We start from the raw sequence: 18145 nt of genomic DNA, 5'->3' as shown, positions 1-18145 counted from the left end.
GCTACAGTCCGACGAGTGCGTACCGGGGTACCTGCGTCCACTGCTGACACCAATGTAGCGTTCCGTGCTATGGGGGTGTGGCAGACTCGGGGGAGACCAGATGAGGTTCCATGTACTTTTATTTTTAATAACACAACGAAATAGCTGTCTCTCCCTCTTTTACACCGCAGACTCACCGGGGGTCGCCCACTGCTTCACCGATAAACACTCTCCCAGCCAGTTCTCCGTCTCTCGCAGTCTCCCACCTCCCACCTATAGCCTCCGGGGGAACCGCCCACTGCACAAACACACACACTAACGGCGTGCCCCGTACCCTCACAATACACGGAACCTTAACAGGACGTAACAAACAAGACAAACACAACGTCCAGGATGCTGCCATCGCCAGGGTCGTTACAATATTTACCCGAAACCTCGCTTAATATAATTTTAGGAAATGACAAGTCAGCACTGTACTTGCATCCAGAGAGCGTCTGCCAATGAAAATAAAAATACGGCTAGACAAAACGGTCAATAGCTTAAAAAACAATGCTCCGTGTCTATCTGTCTTTGAAATTTGAATGTGCCGCCTTGCTTGCTCTGCGGCGCTCAGCCAATAGGCAGGGACGGGACGTTGAAAATAATTCTGGGATATGTGGGATCGAGTCATAGAAGAAAGGTATATTTCAAGATTTTAAAACGCCATTCCCAAAATTATTTATACAACGAAGCCGTGAACAGCCTTGTCAACGCTATATTAAATAAATAAATAAATAATTTAACAAACATAATGTACTAAATCCATGATAAGTTATGTCTAATTTTACAATAAATTAATGTTAATCTATTACATTAAACTGGCTGTTGATAATCCTGACAAATGTAAATATAGGACGTTGAAATGTGTTCTGCGCTACAAGGTTTGGAGAAAGCGTTTCTCTAAAAGCTGCGTGTGACGTCAGAAAGACAGCAGCCAAGAGCAGCCGGCGCAGCGAGCTGTGGGTAACAACGCAACGTGTATTCTGTGTCATTGACAGTTTCCTTCAAATCCATGATCAAAACACAGTATCAGTTCACAAAAACATCTTCCTCAGACACTGCTAAGGCTGCAAGTACCATCGCTTGATTTAGAAGAAGCGTGTTTGCACTTGAAAAATGCGTTAACCGGGGTACAACCAAATTACGATAATTGCGGTTTAGAATAAAAGGAACGATATTAATACCGTAATGTTTCTAAACCGCGGTAAACCTAAAAACCGGTATACTAACCCATCCCTAGTAGAAGATCTCCAAACAACTGAAAAATGTCACCATAAAGAAGCGTCTCCTTCACGGACATTATCAGAAACACACCCTACATACTGATTAAACCAAACGTATATTCACAAAATAGGTGTGAGATCGATCTTGTCAGAATGCTTCTCTGATTAACTTGTCTGAGTGAAACTGCTTCTGGTCTAAACACAGCTCAGATAGGCTCTCCTATACCGCTTTACCCTGATGTTTGACAAAAAACTTTCGACTAGACTCTTTGTGTTATCCCTTGAATTAGACTGCTTGAATTACACTAAAGCTTACGTGTACTCGGATACGTGAAAATTGTGCCACCACACCCACATGTTTAAAATTAACAAGTAGCTAACAAATAAGCATTGCGATTTATTTTAATTACAAAAGACCACCAATGATTATTTCATCTAGCAGTTAATTCTTAATTATGATTATACAATTACTCAGTTTATCCCTGTCGACCAGGGCCGATTCTTTTAATTAAAACAATAATAATAATAATAAAATGTGGTGTGTTCTACGTTAAGATCACGTTGTAATCACAGTGCTGTTTGTTGTATATATCTACGGCGATTGCAGGTTATCGGCTTTTCTGCACCGAGCAGCGGTTCCTTCGAATGATCTTGATCTTTCTGTCGCTGAGCAGCCAGAGAGAGAATGCTTTGAGCATTCATTTCCGGTTTGTTGCCAAGACGACTGCTGCTACACTGAAGCACAAACTGAAAGGGTTGCTAATGACAGATAATAGAGCCGATCAGCTTAAGGGAGCACACGACCCGGAGCTTGGGAAATAGGGAGAATACTGGGAACACAGAGAGAGAAGCTTGTTTTGCTAGCTGTTTTCCTCACGAATAACTTGAACCATGAGCCAAAGACAGGTTTTGCAAGGTAATTCGCCTTTGAATTTGTTTTTATTATTATTGTTTGTTTTGTTTATATTGTTCTGTTACGGATATTTAATGTTTAATTAACATGTTTTCTCCGTCGCTAAGGAGCTTGACTGATAAACAAAGTTGGACCTGCTCTTATTTGGATTATAATATAACATTGATATATTTTAAAATATTTACACTTATTTATCTTGATATTTGTACTCCAGTGTACTTTATTGTCGCCTGTGTCAACGTAATCTGCTAAAAGTTGTTGTTGTTTTGAAATCTATTTTGTTAACTCTTTCCCTTGAATTAGACTGCTTACCACGTCACAGTTATATATCAATGCAAGTCAGTGTGTTGTGTTTTGCTGTTTTCAGTCTTTGAACAGTATCAAAGGGCCAGGACAAGTTTTGTTCAGACAATTGCAGAGCTTTGCACTAGACCACAAAACATCGAGACTCTTCAAAATGCAGGTAAGGACTGTGAAATGGCTATTCCAAGTCTATAAATCTGGAATGCAGGTATGCTATCACTAGAACCATGTATGTTATTGGCATGAACCCTGATTAAAAAAAAAAAAAAAATCCAGTAATAATGGAATTGAAGTGTGGAGGAGCATCTGTCATTTGGTGTACTAGCTGGTAAGTTCAGGCAACCATATAACTGTACAAATATTGCCTCATACTTGATACCCTTTCTGGAGCTAAACTTACAAAAATGCAGGAAAAGAGGTTTTACAATCGTACTTCTGTTATCAGAATTGTTTGGTAATACTAAAGGCGTTAGTTGGGCAAATAAAATGTTTATTTTGTTTTTAGTATTATGCTTTAGTGTAATGCACTGAACAAACTGCATTATTTATTAAGTATAATAATTAGCTTGTAACTAGAACTTTGCTGGTTCAAATCCCACCTCTGCCACTGACTGACTCACTGTGTGACCCTGAGCAAGTCACTTAACCACCTTGTGCTCCATCCTGCAGATGAGATGTTAAATCAATGTCCTATTGTAAGTGACTGTGCATATAATGCACAGTTCACAGCCTACCTCTGTAAAGCGCTTTGTGATGGTGGTACCCTATGAAAGGTACTATATAAAAATAAAGATATTATAAATAAATACACATACATACACTGTGTTGATGTTGTATTGTACATACACTGTGCTGATGCTGCCAGTGAGACAATGAGATGTAAGGATAGTTTAGTGTTTCTGAAATTGAGTTTTTAAGAGTTGTGTTTGAGCTGAGGCACTGAAAACAAAGCCAATCAATATAAACCTGACAGATAACTTTCTCCTCTTAAACTGTCAGGTGTACCGCTTCTTTCTTACATAAAATCAAATGTACCGGTAAGAAAGAAGCTATTGCAACTATCTGTACTGCAGTACAAAATAAAATGAATGCACACATGTGAATGCATGGTGTCCAAAAAAAATAAATAATTCAAAATATAAATAAAAATAAAAATTTCTATTAAAAAAAAAAGTAACTTAAAATATATTTTGTGTGTGTGTGTGTGTGTGTGTGTGTGTTATATGACTAAGTCTTACTTCAGTGCATGCCCTGGTCCCAACATCCATCTGAGAGGAGCTTTTATGTTTTTGTAAACCCACCACTGCCACAGCCATCCCACTTTTGGCTCTGTAGGCTCCACTTCAACTGTTTATATCTCAAATAGGTGCAGACTTCACATTTTCAGTGTTACAGAAACTTACAAAAGATATCATGGCAATGTGACTTTTGTTTTCCAGATCATAAAGATTTAAGACTTCGATATATTGGTTTCATACATAGTAAACAGCTGTATTCTTTGATTCAAGTTCAATTGAATTGTACATGAAAAATTAACCCTTTCATATTAGTAGTTTTACATAGCTGCAACCGCCACAGTGTCGATGCCATGTATCTCAGAAACCATTTGAGGTAGAGACTTTATATTTGCAGGGTTCTGTAAAAGCTTCATCAAAATTGAATAACCGCTTTTCTGTATGTAAAAAATGTAAGTGAGACATGCATGTATGCAGACAGACAGCCTCTATACATCTTGAGATTATAATACACCCCAATAACTTGTGGGAAAAAATATCCTTAGTGACAATTGTTTCTCTAGATATATGCAAAACTAAGTATAGCAAACATACAGATGTGTGGACAGATATACGCCATCTCTATATCCCCTGGTTGGGAAAAGTATTTTGTGTGCCCAGTGGTATCAAATACTGTTTCTGATTTCTAGGGATTTTTTTTTTTTATGAGCAAACTATTAACTTATTGTTTTGATAAGATTTCCTTTTTTATTTTCTATTGATTTCAACTGGTTTACACTGATCATATGTTAAAGAACTATATATTTAGTTAATGATATGTCTTTGTTTATTATTGCAGGAATACCAATTAAACAACGACATGTATAATACTAATTTGATTTTGTTGGGTTAAAGAAAAGTTTGTGTAGGTTTTTTGGGAAATGAGTCATAAAGAAGTATTTACTTGAAGCCATTTTTTTTTCTTGCTCATGAGCAAACCCTTTCTTTGTTTGGTTTAGGTGTAATGTCCCTGCTGAGGCCTCTTCTGTTGGATGTGGTCCCAACTATTCAGCAGACAGCAGCTTTGGCTCTGGGGAGGCTAGCCAATTATAATGATAACCTGGCAGAGGCAGTCGTTAAGGGAGACATTCTTCCACAGCTTGTGTACTCTTTGGCTGAGCAAAACGTAATAAGTTATTATTATTATTATTATTATTATTATTATTATTATTATTATTATTATTAATAATAATAGAAAACATGTATGTATTTCTTTTAAATAATTAGAAACTTACAGTACAATACAATATGCAGTTACTGTATAAAATAATACAACTTTGTGAAAGAGAGCATTACAAAAAAAAAAAAAAGAAAATACCAAATACTGCCTGTTTTTAAATCATTAAAAGAAGGTGACTTTGATACAACCAGCATTTCTGTCTGTATGAATCCTTCAATATCATTTTTTTATTCTGCGTAAAATGCTAGGGGTTTGATACTAATTTGCGGTGATATTTAGATGCTCCACTTTTTAACTGAATAGACCCCCTTTTTCATTTTATTAAACCAAAGGCTATATTTTAAAGCTGGAAATATGCATTTTGAAAAAAGCAACATGTTTGATTGCTTGGCTTGTTTACATGCAAGCCATTTATCATTACCAAGGCCCCTTAACAGCAGTGAGTCAAGGTAAAGTATGCACTAGTTACACAAAAGACATTCTAACTTAGCAGACATTTCTTCCACAAAAAAAAAAATCTAGATTTGCTGAACTGTTTATTTTAGTATTAAGATGCAGCATTCTCTATTGAATTATTCATTTTTAAAAATGTGTTTTTCTATTTGACACGTTGAGTTGTGCATGCAACCTATCTACCTCTAAAACACTGTACTAAGATATTATTTCTACCCCGTTTTAGAAAGCATAAGAGATTACCCAGGATTCATTTGTCATTCAGTGATAAAAGTACTTGAGAAAAGGTTTGCTGCTGGCAAATTCTAAATGAACACAGAACCCCCTGTCGAAGGATGCAAACACAAAATCTACATGAACACAGAACCACCTGTCGACATATGCAAACACAAAATCGAAATGAACATAGAACCTCCTGTCAAAGGATCCAAACACAAAAATCAATGTGTACTCTGAAATAATTGGCCATCAGATCTGTTATGTAATAGTATACATTTAGAAAGTGTAACATGGTAATTAAATATATGCATGTTAATTCAATATTAATCTTGTGTTTGTGTTCATTCAGAGGTTCTATAAGAAAGCTGCTGCGTTTGTGCTGAGGGCTGTGGCCAAGCACTCCCCCGAACTGGCCCAGGCAGTGGTGGACTGTGGTGCACTGGATGCCCTTGTCATTTCCCTGGAGGAATTTGATCCTGGAGTAAAGGAGGCAGCAGCCTGGGCTCTAGGATATATTGCAAGACACAATGGAGGTAAAAAAACAAACAAAAAACCTTTTGCACAATTACTAAATGAAATACACCTGTCTCTTAAAACCTTGTGGATAGCTATTAACTCCATACTGCAAGCTGTATGTTGACACACTTCTTGGCTTAAGCGGGCACATGGTTAATCATTGGCATGATTGGTTGAGCAGATACTGTAGATGTTAGTCAATGAATAAAAGTTTTGATACTTAACAATATGAAATATATGTGGTTAAAAAACTTTCAGCTACAATCCCATAAAAATGTAATAATAATAATTGCGAAGAATAACATGCTTAAAAATATTATATGTTAAAATGGACAATAAGGAACAAGGACCTTTATATATCTTGGAACAATCACCAGACATCACTAGTAATCAAGGGCCTAGATTTATACAATACAGAAATCTAAAATGAATGCAAAATCCCACGCCAAGGGACATGAACAAAAAACTGATGTATGTATACACTGCAATACATGTGTAAGTAATGTGTACATTCATATTATGTAAATGTACATTATTTTCTAATATGTACTCATAATATGTAATAACATCTCCAAACAAAAGCATGTTTAACTTAACTATATATAAGTGGTGTTAGAATGGTGTGATACTCTGGGTAAGTGAGAGTTCTCGGTGAGCACACATTGTTGTCCGCTCACTGATGAAAGGTTCAGGAACATTTTGTTCAGCATGTGATAAAGATGTTCATCGAGCACTTTTTTACCTTCATAGAGTACTGTAGTTTTTCCACAAATAAGCATACATGAATACATGATGTTGTGAACAGCCATCCTTATGTGTGAAATAATTACAGCACTCCACATATGTTCATGCAGTGTCCTGTTCAAATACCAAGTACACTGTTTGAAAAAGAAAAAAAAGAATTATATGTTTAGACCTAAATTATTATAATTTGGAACAGTGTGATTCATCCAGTCATTTTCTCAGCATGCCGAATCAATGCAAGAGAGACTTCAAAATGACACCTGGTCAACAAGATTTCTTTCAATTCTTGTTGTGCAACTATAAAATACTGCATATAGAATTTCCTGGTATTGTCACAAGAAGTTTTATTTCTGGGAGCACATTTTAACTAGGTCAGTTGCTCTACTTATAAAACTAAATACTGATATACTATAGAAATAAATCTGGTGCAGACATGCAACTACACCCTTGCACTGCTTTGGTAAATTACGTAAGGATTAGCAAGCCCTAATAATAATTATAATTAATTAAATAATTACCATGACACCTATTTTTAATATTGCTTTTTTGGTCCTTTAAAGGATCTGTTAGATATTCTCTGAAATCTGCTCTGTTGTTTTAGTTTTTCTGTGCCCGAGCATTTTCATTTCATTTAAGCATATGTACAGTGTTGCTTCCATTAATTACAGCGGCTTGTTTCTTCTTCCTAGAATCCTGCTGTCAAATGAGTGAGGACTGTGTTTACCTCTTGATACTGTGCACTATAAGAGATTAATTGTCTTTGGATATAGTAGTGTTTGCAGTTTCTCTCTTTCTCTCTGAATCTCACATTTCCAGATCTCCAAAACCCACTGGGAACACAAAGAAAGGGTCCTGTGTATAAACAAGATGTGAGATGGCTAGATATTGGATAATTAAGCAATCGTTTGTTTTTAAGTGTAGTGTACAAAATGATAAATATTCTGTTTTAGAATATGGTTATATCTGAGTTCACTGCACAGCCTGACTTTATAGGAAATTATCATAAAACCCATTTTCATGCAGCATTCTTCTGTTTCTTAAGTGATCTTTGTAGTTCATTCTAGTTCTATTTCAAATAATACTGAAATAAAAATAAAAAAGTTGTGTGTTGTAACAAAATCTACTGCAACGGAACGATCAGATTAGTTAAAAAAAAAAGTGTTATCCAAAGTCTAACCATCTAATTTCCCAGCAAAATAATTACTGTATCATTCAAACATTATGTAATTAGTTTTCTAACACAACATCAAAATTATCTTAAAAGTTCTGTCAACATTTGGTTATACTCTTTGCTTGTTATTTGTATAATTTTTTTCACAGTAATTTAAAAACTATCAGTGTCGTTCAAAGATACATCTAAAATAAACATTTAAAAAGCCATTAATCTGTACTGTAAACAGCACATAATATTGTCTAATTGGGATAATTGGAAAATCTTTTTAAATTGGGCTGTGCTGTTTGTTGTTCTTAGCTGCACATAGTCAATGTGTTTGCCTACTGACAATTGTAAAATACCCAGTGTTTAAACAGCTGAGATGTGCTCGCCTTCTTAACAGAATAACAAATTACAGCAGCGCAATCTGCCTGAAATGTGCGCATGTTAATGGGGCCAATCCATTGACCTGTGTCCTTTTCATCTGATGATCAGTCCACATGCTGTATGAGGCAAGACCAGCTGATTTGAAATGCAGATGTGGTGACGGGACGTAACCCCCTTTTCTTTTTCATTCGTCAGGGTGAAAAATGACCAGCACAAGGGTCATTCACCTATACTCACTTCATTATTTTTCTTTTGGTCTACAGAGCTATCACAGGCTGTTGTAGATGCAGGAGCCATCCCTCTTTTAGTCCTGTGTATCCAAGAGCCGGAAGTTGCTTTGAAAAGGATTGCTGCTTCAGCCCTAAGTGACATCTCAAAGCACTCCCCAGAGCTGGCACAGACTGTTGTGGATGCTGGGGCTATTGCTCATTTATCCCAAATGATTCTCAACCCCGATGCTAAACTAAAAGTAAGGATAACTACAATTGTATTCATGAGTCTTAATTTACCATACAAACAGTTTAATTATTTATGAGCATTTCTTTTATATAAACATAATAAAAAAACATTAATTAGAATGTCATCATCAGCGTTTGTTATACAAACTCAGGGCAGAGCTAGATTATTATAATCTGTAATTATGAGTCAACATTTCTTCTAGGAACATTAGCAATGGCTACATTTAGGGAATTATTTGTGTGTTTTCATGATAATTAAATCATATTCATTCTATAGTCAGATGCACAATTTTTATACTTTTTTTACACCTTAGTTATAACTTCTAACAGCCCATCCATTAATATCATTGGCAATTAGAGTGCAACGTGTGCCATGCATGAGTGGATTGAACCTTGATTATGCCAAGTTTCTGATCTTGGCTACAGACCAATAATGAGTGTTCCATTGGCCTTTGCTCTGACACAGGGTCAGGGAGGAAGAAATTGATGGGGTTTGTTTGCATTATCATCATTATGTTGCTCCAGTGACCACTACTGGGTCTAGGCAGACTTCCAGGGTTCAGCAGCTTGGTAACATCCGCTGCTTAGTTTCGGCAGGTAAAAAGACAGCTTGTCTCCAGGAACAGAGATCACATAGATATTAGCTAGCCTGAAAGAGCAGGGGAGGTCTTCATTCAATGTGACGTCAGTTACCATGGTGCTGGCTAGAAATTGTTATTTTGCCCAGCACAGACCTATAACCCTTCTGAGCATTCCTTCAGAGAGCCTCTGCTAGAGGCGGCAGAGCTCTGCTCCTCTGGTACAAAGGAATAGTCATAGTGAGTGACTGTTATTGAGTTATGATGGTATTCATCTACATTTATTGTTCCCGTCTAACTCTTATCCTATTGTATTTTATTTTTTTTATTCCAGCGTCAGGTGTTTTCAGCCCTCAGCCAGATATCAAAACACTCCGTGGATCTTGCAGAAATGGTGGTTGAAGCAGAAATCTTCCCAGCTGTCCTCGCATGCCTAAAGGATCCTGATGAATATGTGAAGAAAAACGTTGCAACTTTAATCAGGGAAATCACTAAGCACACTCCTGAGGTAAGTACTGGTATAGAAAATAAAATCACTATTTGTCTGTTTTAGGGCATATACTACATTAGTGTGTTGGTGGTAATGAAATTGATGCAGGGCTCAACAGTTTTATATACAAAATGCATTTTATTTCAGAAGTGCTGTGAATTCCAGTATAACTTTCCATTAACAGAGCACTGGTACAGACCAGCAGTATATGTAAAAATACTTTTTTTTTTTTTTTTTTTTTTTTTTTTTTTTTGTAAAAATATTTTTTTTTTTTTTTTTTTTTCCTGGGTGTACTTGATTTGAGAAGGTTTAAACCACATAAATGAACAATGCATGGAGACTTCTAGCTTACAGCTATGTGATAATGACAAACTTCAATATATAGTCCAACATCTTTCGAAGGAACTTGAAGGGATTCCAGTAAACAGTTTATGTATGTGAGGTTTAGTCAGAGATCCTGACTGGTGCTGTAAAGAGCCAGTCTGCTGTGTTATGGTTCATTTTAGATATGCATTTGGTGATGAAATATCAAGGTGGATTACTGACTTCAAATGTAAATTACAATTTTATAAATTCTATTTGAGTGATTAAGATTTTTAATGTGCTGATAACAAATCTAATTTCAAAAATTAGTTTTAAATTGCTTAAAATAATTATGTCTTAGAAAGTGTATATTGCAGTTTCACAAATCCCTGTGCAACACTTTGTAAAACTGTATTCTAAATAGGATAATTATGAAATTTATCTTTTTTTTAGTATTAACTTAGTAATCATTGTATCACATTAGACTGTGTATATATATATATATATATATATATATATATATATATATATATATATATATATATATATATATATATATAAAGGATATATATAAATAAAATCAATTCAGTTAGTTGGTCTGCATGATATAATTCTTAACTCCCTACTTTCTGATCACAGCTTGAATGTATAAATATTGTTGTAAGAGAAACTGAGATGGCTTTACAAATACAAATGTCAACAAAAAGGTATATTGTGCTAGAATATCTTTATTTAAGTGTGAAATTGAATTTTCTTTTTGATTGTCCTGTGTATGTTTTGTCTGATCTGTTTCTCTAAGAGTAGCATCTCTCACTTTTTGTAGCTGTCCCAACTCATTGTTAATGCTGGAGGAGTGGCTGCTGTCATTGATTACATCGGTGACTCCAGAGGGAATGTCAGATTGCCTGGTATTATGATGCTTGGTTATGTGGCAGCTCACTCAGAGAACCTGGCCATGGCAGTGATTGTCTCCAAGGTTAGTGCTTGCTTCGTTATCTGCTCATTACCATTTATAATGAGGGCCTCAAACAGACTCATAAATTACACTTGTCCAGTGGGTATTGTGGTTTTCTGCAGCCATTCTATGGAATAAGGCCTTATATTATTATTTCTTGATAATGTAAAATATTTATCACTAATGTCTTCCTTTTTTTCCTGTAATCTGTCCATTCCTTTCTTGACCATCTCACAAACCTGAAAAAGAAACAGAGGTAGTGTCTCTATTATTTCCAGAATCTTTGTGTTTCTGTCATTCTGTCAGCCAACCCAACCAAACCGAGCTGCTGTGTGATAATAATCAGCTGCTCTTTAGCTTGCAGGAGATGTAGTGCAATAGGAAAAGTGGAAGCGTGCTTTTGCTAAATTTCCTTATTAGTATGAACCTATCAAAGATCTCCTGTCAGTGACTGGCATTGTGTGTGTTTGGTTTTTGACGGGCACGGCAGGGGGTGCCACAGTTGGCTATCTGCCTGTCAGAGGAACCAGAGGACCACATTAAGGCAGCGACGGCCTGGGCCCTGGGGCAGATTGGAAGGCACACTCCAGAGCACGCACGTGCTGTTGCCGTGGCAAATGTTCTTCCTAGGCTGCTTTCCCTTTACATGGAATCTGAAAGCTCAGAGGACCTTCAGGTTAAGGTAAAACAAATAAAATGCAATGCCTTCTGATTCTTCATCTGAAATGAGATGTGTCACTTGTGTACCACTTGCCTAATAATGATAGTGTACTGTGTTACCTTTAAAAATCGTGTTTAATTAGAATGAACTAGATTAGTTAAATAAAAAAAAAAGCACATTGTTATAGGAAAGTGATAATCTTATTTTTTAAGATTCAGTTTGAATCATTTTCTGTTTTAGGCATCATGTTATGATAGATGTAAGAAATGTCCTAGTGGGTGTAAGAAATGTCACATTTGTTCTAAGTGATATTTCTGTCTGATGTATTAATTACACCCATTTGAGACAGTGTGCGGCAAGGGGACAGGATACTGGCTACAGTGTGGTGTGCCAGACCTACTTTTAGGTCGAATGATGCCACAGGGGTGCTTAAATGTCTTGAGTTTTAAAAAGTCACATGATACAAAGTAAATCTTAACAAGAGTAATACATAAGCAAAGATAAGTTTCAAATGGTATACCAAGTTGCTCTTTAAGACCTTATTACTTTAGAGTTAAACTTCTTTTCACATATGTTCCCCAGTAATAGATAGATTTCTTTACAATTCAGTTATCCGTTACAAAAGATGTTTGGGTTAAACCAATTTTTTTTTTATGTATTCTTCTTTAATTATCTCCATCAGATAGAATAAAATCAAAACATATTACTGGTAAACTGCTTGAAATTGATTCATTGTGTATGCATTCAGCTGTTTCATTCAGTTACTCTGTTGAAATGCCAGCTTCCTTAAGACTGGTGGATATCATAAATACCTTAAACTCCAAACCACATGTACATTTTGCTATTGTTGTTGTCATCTCTAATCCTGTATATGGAATACGGTAAATCATGAAGCATATGAAGTGTGTTCTTGCTTAGCTGACATAATTGGTATTTAGTTTCAGGCTGCTATAGCTTTTTTGAAAATAGACACCAGTCTGTCTGAAGCAGTAAGCCGGCTCGCTAGCTTTCAAGGCCCAGGAATGCAGAACTCCATGGGCTGTGAATTCCTGTCATTGTTTTAGGCAGATGCCTAACAGTTTCCATTAATGTGTTTCACTAATACAGGCGAAAAAGGCTCTCAAGAGCATCCTGCAGAAATGTACGTATCTGCCAGCGCTGGAACCCTTGTTACATGAGGCTCCTCCCAATATTCTAAAGCATGTAGTTGGGCAGTTCAGCAAGGTAGGGAAAAAATAAAAAAGAATTCAATACAAAATGTGTTTTGCCATGAAGTTATAGCATGAAAACACTGATTTAAGCTCAGTGGACTGGATTCACAGAACCTGATTAGCACTAATCTTGGACAACCTTGGACAGCTTACTTATTTATTATAATTCCAAGATTAGTGCTAACCAGGGTTTCTGACACCTGTAATAAGTGATTTATAATTAGGGCTTCTATTTTTATTTTATTTTATTTTTTATCACATGATGTCCCTTTAAACATATTTTTTTCTTTTTAGCCTCATATCTTGATTGAGTTAACAAACAACATGCATTGATTTCACCTGATTCTATTTGAACCTGCATTTGGTTCTGGCTGTAATCACCGCATTCAGCTTATTCATTTCCACTGCGTTAGTTTCTAGTCGTGCGTCGCTAATTTAAACAATCTGGTATTCAGTTACGGCTTAACAGCTATTAATTAAGGGTTAAAGGGATGGAGACAGATGGTCTTGAAATGCTATTTTAAATAAAGTACAGTATAATATATGAGAGAGAGAGAGAGAGAGAGAGAGAGAGAGAGAGAGAGAGATGTTTTTGATCAGTTATAAACCTTGTCTCTTAAGGTACTTCCACATGACAGTAAGGCTCGTCGGCTCTTTGTAACCAGCGGTGGCCTCAGAAAGATTCAGGAGATCAAGAGTGAGCCAGGTTCAGTTCTCCAAGAGTATATTAACTCCATAAACAACTGCTACCCAGAAGAAATAGTAAGGTAAGACACACCAAGTGCCAAATGAGTCTTCCTTTAGGGTTGTATTGAATTGTGAAATGGCATGATTTACTCGCATGTAAAGACAATTATTTGAGATCAATTGTCTGTTTTGACTTTATTGCATGTTAATGCTTTTGTTTTTTTTTACATTTAAAACAGTGCATAAAGTCAAACAGGATCAACATGTTCTTACAAATCCCTTATTAAACAGTGACATGAGAAAACTTACAAGAAAACTACACTGGTTATTAAAAAAAGCAAATCCCTGCACAATATATACCATTAACAGCTGCAGGTTTTCTTTTAACTTATCTCCTTTGCTGCATTGGAACACTGTCTGCTGTTTTATTACAGTACAATATTAAAACCCTTCTCCTTGCTTATGGATCAGAGTTGATATTTTTATTTATTAAAGCAGTTGAGATTTGTTTGCGAAAGCCTTAAAAACTGAACAAGGATACTAAAATGTGACTTAATACAAGTAAATAAGCTAATAATCCATTTCCTGTTTTATGGAAAGTTGACGAGAGAGTTTTAGGCATCATTGATCAGCGACAAAATGTGTTGAAATGCCAATTATGAAGTTCTAGTTATTGTATTTTATAGTAACAGTGATGTGTTATAAGTGATAAAGGCGATTTAATCACAGTACTGTAATAATCTTCATTTTTGTAGGTACTACTCCCCAGGATACTCGGATACACTGCTGGAAAGGGTGGATCATTATCAACCAGTCATGTAAAGCAGTTAAAGATATCTGTGCTTTGTGAATCAACTTTTAAGTATAGAAATGTGTTATTACTGACTGTTTATCACAAGTTTAATGCACATTAAAATATAACATAATTTTTCTTTATAAAGTTTTTTTTTTTTTTTTTTTTTTTAACTTTTATCAATATATAAAATATGAATCCCTTGATTTATTAACACTACATTGTGTCATTTTTACGAAAGAGTCTGGGAATTGTTAGTTCCGTTTCATAAAAAATGGACTATGATCCTTTTCATGTATTTGCATAAAAAAGAACACATTTTACAAACGCATGGTCTATGCTTGATATAACTTGGTGTTGCATCTTGATTCTTAATGAAAACGAGAATTGACAGATTGGAAGTAGCACATTTAATTTTGGTTCAATAAACTCAATCGAGATGCCAACGTTGTAGCTGTATGGTGGGCTTGGCAATGACGTCTACGGGTGTCCCTATATCAGACGGTACTGTATGCTGTTTTTAATGCCGATAATCCCTTTCGCCGAAACAAATGTGTCTTTATTCAGAGTCAGTTTTGACAATGCTAGATTGTTTTTATTAGTGTACTGTATGTTAGTGTCTCTGAATTCACAGATTCTTTGCCATCTGGCAGAAGCGTTTCTTTAGGGAAGCATGAGATTGTGTTAGTCATGTCAACCAAATTATCTCATAGCTGTAAGAATATTTTGTCCCTTATTTCTGTAATATTTGAAATACAGAAATTAAGAAATGTGGTAGGCATAATGTGTTAATGTGTAGATTTAAACCAAAAAGAAGAAACACTTTTTAAACTATGTTTTAAAAGCTTGGACAGACGTTTTCTGCGTTTCTTCAGAATACTTAATCGACTACGTTCGCTTGGTCTTAAAAGCCAAGAATGCATGTTTTCACGTTTCTATTAAATTGTGCTGCTTTCATTTTTAGTGTTTGTTTCGGAAAGCTAAAATGGGTTTCTATTATTTCAAGTGGAGGAGCCTCCCTCTCGGTTCCACTTCTGCATTCTGTAACAAAGCCCTCCTTGTAGCCTACGCCTTGCTTTCATTAAGTTACTGCTTTAATGGCGGTCGCTGCTCCCCAAAATCTGCACGATCCATCTTGTACAGCGATTAAAAACAGCTCCCTATTAAAACATTTCATAATAGAGAAGGACTGCTGAACGGAGACTCGTCGGTCGTACACCCTGCGAAGCAATGCCTCTTAAACATCCGTGACTGCACAGGCTAAATGTTATGCCACGGTGAACTGGCTATACATTTCCAAACACTAAACTCGGGGAAAAAAGTCTTATTCCAAATTAAGATACAAAAAAAAAAAAAGACAAATTACATCTTCCTGTTATTTTGCCTGAAGTTTAGCACGTGGAACTGACATAGAAATATCAAAATGCTCGATCTGAATGACAGATCTTATCTCCAGCTGAATTATCCATTGACAGCGTTTAAAATATATTAGGGATAAAAGGGGGAGGGGAATGGGCAGCGTGAGGAATTTGAAGTCAAAATTATAATGGAACTTCGGTCGCTCATGTGACACACACGTAGTAAGTGTCATCGCACAATATTGCTATAAGTGTGTATTAAAACACGCTCATTCTTATTCAATACGTTACTGTGCTTATATTGCGATAAAGCACGTTTTTGTAACCATTTGATTTCTGATCATAGGCGCATACAGCACTGGGGAGCACACACATATTAATTCCATAATTGTATCTAATAATACAATGCTGCGTTGTACCATGGTCAGCTTGTCTCTGTATAATGCATCAAATAATTTTTAATTAAAAAATGTTACCTGTAATGTATAAATATCCCACAGAAAAGTTTTAAAACAGAAACAGAGTGTATTGGTTCTGTAAACTGGATCTGGATAGGACTGATTTTATAGATATAAATACAGAACTAAATACAGAACTAAAGTGTGGTGAAGTTTTTTCTATATGTATATACTGACCCCACATATTTAAAAAAAAAAAAAAAAAAAAAGTTACATTCATTTAAATTCAGTGTATTGTGTTCAATAGTTCTCTTTTAACAAATACAAATGCAAGATTTTTAATTTAAATTACCTTTAGCAAATTACTAAAATAAATAGAGAAACAAACATTTGATAATTTAAACACGAGCTAGCATTGTTTATAAACACTGATGTATTTAAATCCGTGCTACACACACACATACATACATACATACACACACACATACCAGATGTGCTTGTATTTAACCGTTTTCCAAATGAACGATTAGACTTTACCACAAAGAACTCGTATTCCTTTGTTCACCATACGTATTGTGTATTGTTAGTTGTTCACAGTGTGTATTAGATTATTTTTTAAAGGTGTGTATTATCATGTGTAAACTAACTTGCATACACATTTAAGACATCACAATGAGCGTTTAATAAAACGAGATTAAAGGAAGACTCATTTGTAGACAATGAAATGATAATATTAGTCCATTTTTTTGCTGATAAGAATAATTGATGCAAAATTCTCAATGAGAGGCGTCCATATTTTTAAATATTACAACGGCTTGGTTTTAATATTAAGCATCTCTATAGCGATGGCATCTCACATTTTAATTATTACTCTAATTCGTTTTCTCAAGGGTTAATAATTAGACATAATTTGTTTACAATATTAGAAATCAATAATAATACTCACTAACAAATGCAGAAAAAGTATGTGAATTATTAAAACATTATGTAAACATATTTGTTTAAATAAAAAAATAAAATAAAATAATTGGTCTTTTTATTCCCTTTGTTAGGCCAAAGCACCCGAGCAGAATTGATTGACTGCTTTATTGTCTTGCTCAAACAAACCTTTATCTCCCCCTTCTGGTCGTATGAAGCTATAACACTCAGGAGACAAGATATGCATAGTTTCAATAAAAGTTTTTAAAATAATTCGATTTTTAAATATTATTCGTTGTATTTTCTACAATAGTATAAAACCATGACATAATCCTTTTAAATGAAACTTTCCTGTATAGTTCACATACATAACAAGATGGATTTCCCGCAGGCTGTTCTTTTATTCATCATTTCATATTTTAAAGAATCTGGCCAGCACTCCTTTAGCTTTAAGAAAATGTACGAGCCGCTTTTTAAAGTATATTTAAAATGTAAATAGTTCATATAGTTCAACTTTCTTTTACTCGAGATTAAAAAATAAATCAAAATCCGAACCAGAGAAGGCCATTCGGCCCATCTGATAGATCTTTAAGAATCCAGGCGATTCTGCCTCGACAGCATACCATACATAGGTAACCCATTCCATTGCCCTCTCTACACAGTTTCGGACAATGTATTTCATTAATCCTGTGACTGAAACTGATCATCAGCTTTACTGTGTCATAAAAACGTCACGATGCTACATAAAAAAAAAAAAAAACTTAAATACATACATAAATAAATACAGATAACATGTATTAATTAGGACAAAAACACGATTTGTTTATAATCTATTACAGAGAAATACGTGCGTCTTTGGACAGTTGATCAAGAATCATGGAAATATTGACAAATGACAGAAGTACTTGCATCGTTGCACAAATGCAGTTGTTCTCGTTTCCACGGCCCTTTG

The 18145-nt window shown here is 35.2% G+C and overlaps 1 protein-coding gene across 2 annotated transcripts; it reads left to right on the top strand.

The window, feature by feature from the left end:
* The first annotated feature begins 1899 nt into the window (after positions 1 to 1899).
* On the top strand, positions 1900 to 14674 carry LOC121314137 (sperm-associated antigen 6). Of its 2 annotated transcripts, XM_041247093.1 has the most exons (11): positions 1911 to 2157; positions 2522 to 2617; positions 4691 to 4857; positions 5933 to 6116; positions 8647 to 8852; positions 9754 to 9927; positions 11036 to 11188; positions 11658 to 11849; positions 12936 to 13052; positions 13661 to 13806; positions 14482 to 14637. In XM_041247093.1, exons 1-11 carry the CDS (start codon positions 2133 to 2135, stop codon positions 14546 to 14548), a joined length of 1527 nt encoding a protein of 508 aa, XP_041103027.1. In that variant the 5' UTR covers positions 1911 to 2132; the 3' UTR covers positions 14549 to 14637. The 2 variants fall into 2 exon arrangements, with proteins under 2 accessions (XP_041103028.1, XP_041103027.1); XM_041247094.1 differs by lacking the exon at positions 13661 to 13806 and having other exon boundaries at positions 1900 to 2157; positions 14482 to 14674.
* Positions 14675 to 18145: the final 3471 nt, after the last annotated feature.

The sequence above is a fragment of the Polyodon spathula genome, chromosome 4 (assembly GCF_017654505.1).
Source record: "Polyodon spathula isolate WHYD16114869_AA chromosome 4, ASM1765450v1, whole genome shotgun sequence".
In the NCBI taxonomy this organism is placed as follows: Eukaryota; Metazoa; Chordata; class Actinopteri; order Acipenseriformes; family Polyodontidae; genus Polyodon; species Polyodon spathula.
This window is presented reverse-complemented; position numbering and strand designations above follow the sequence as displayed.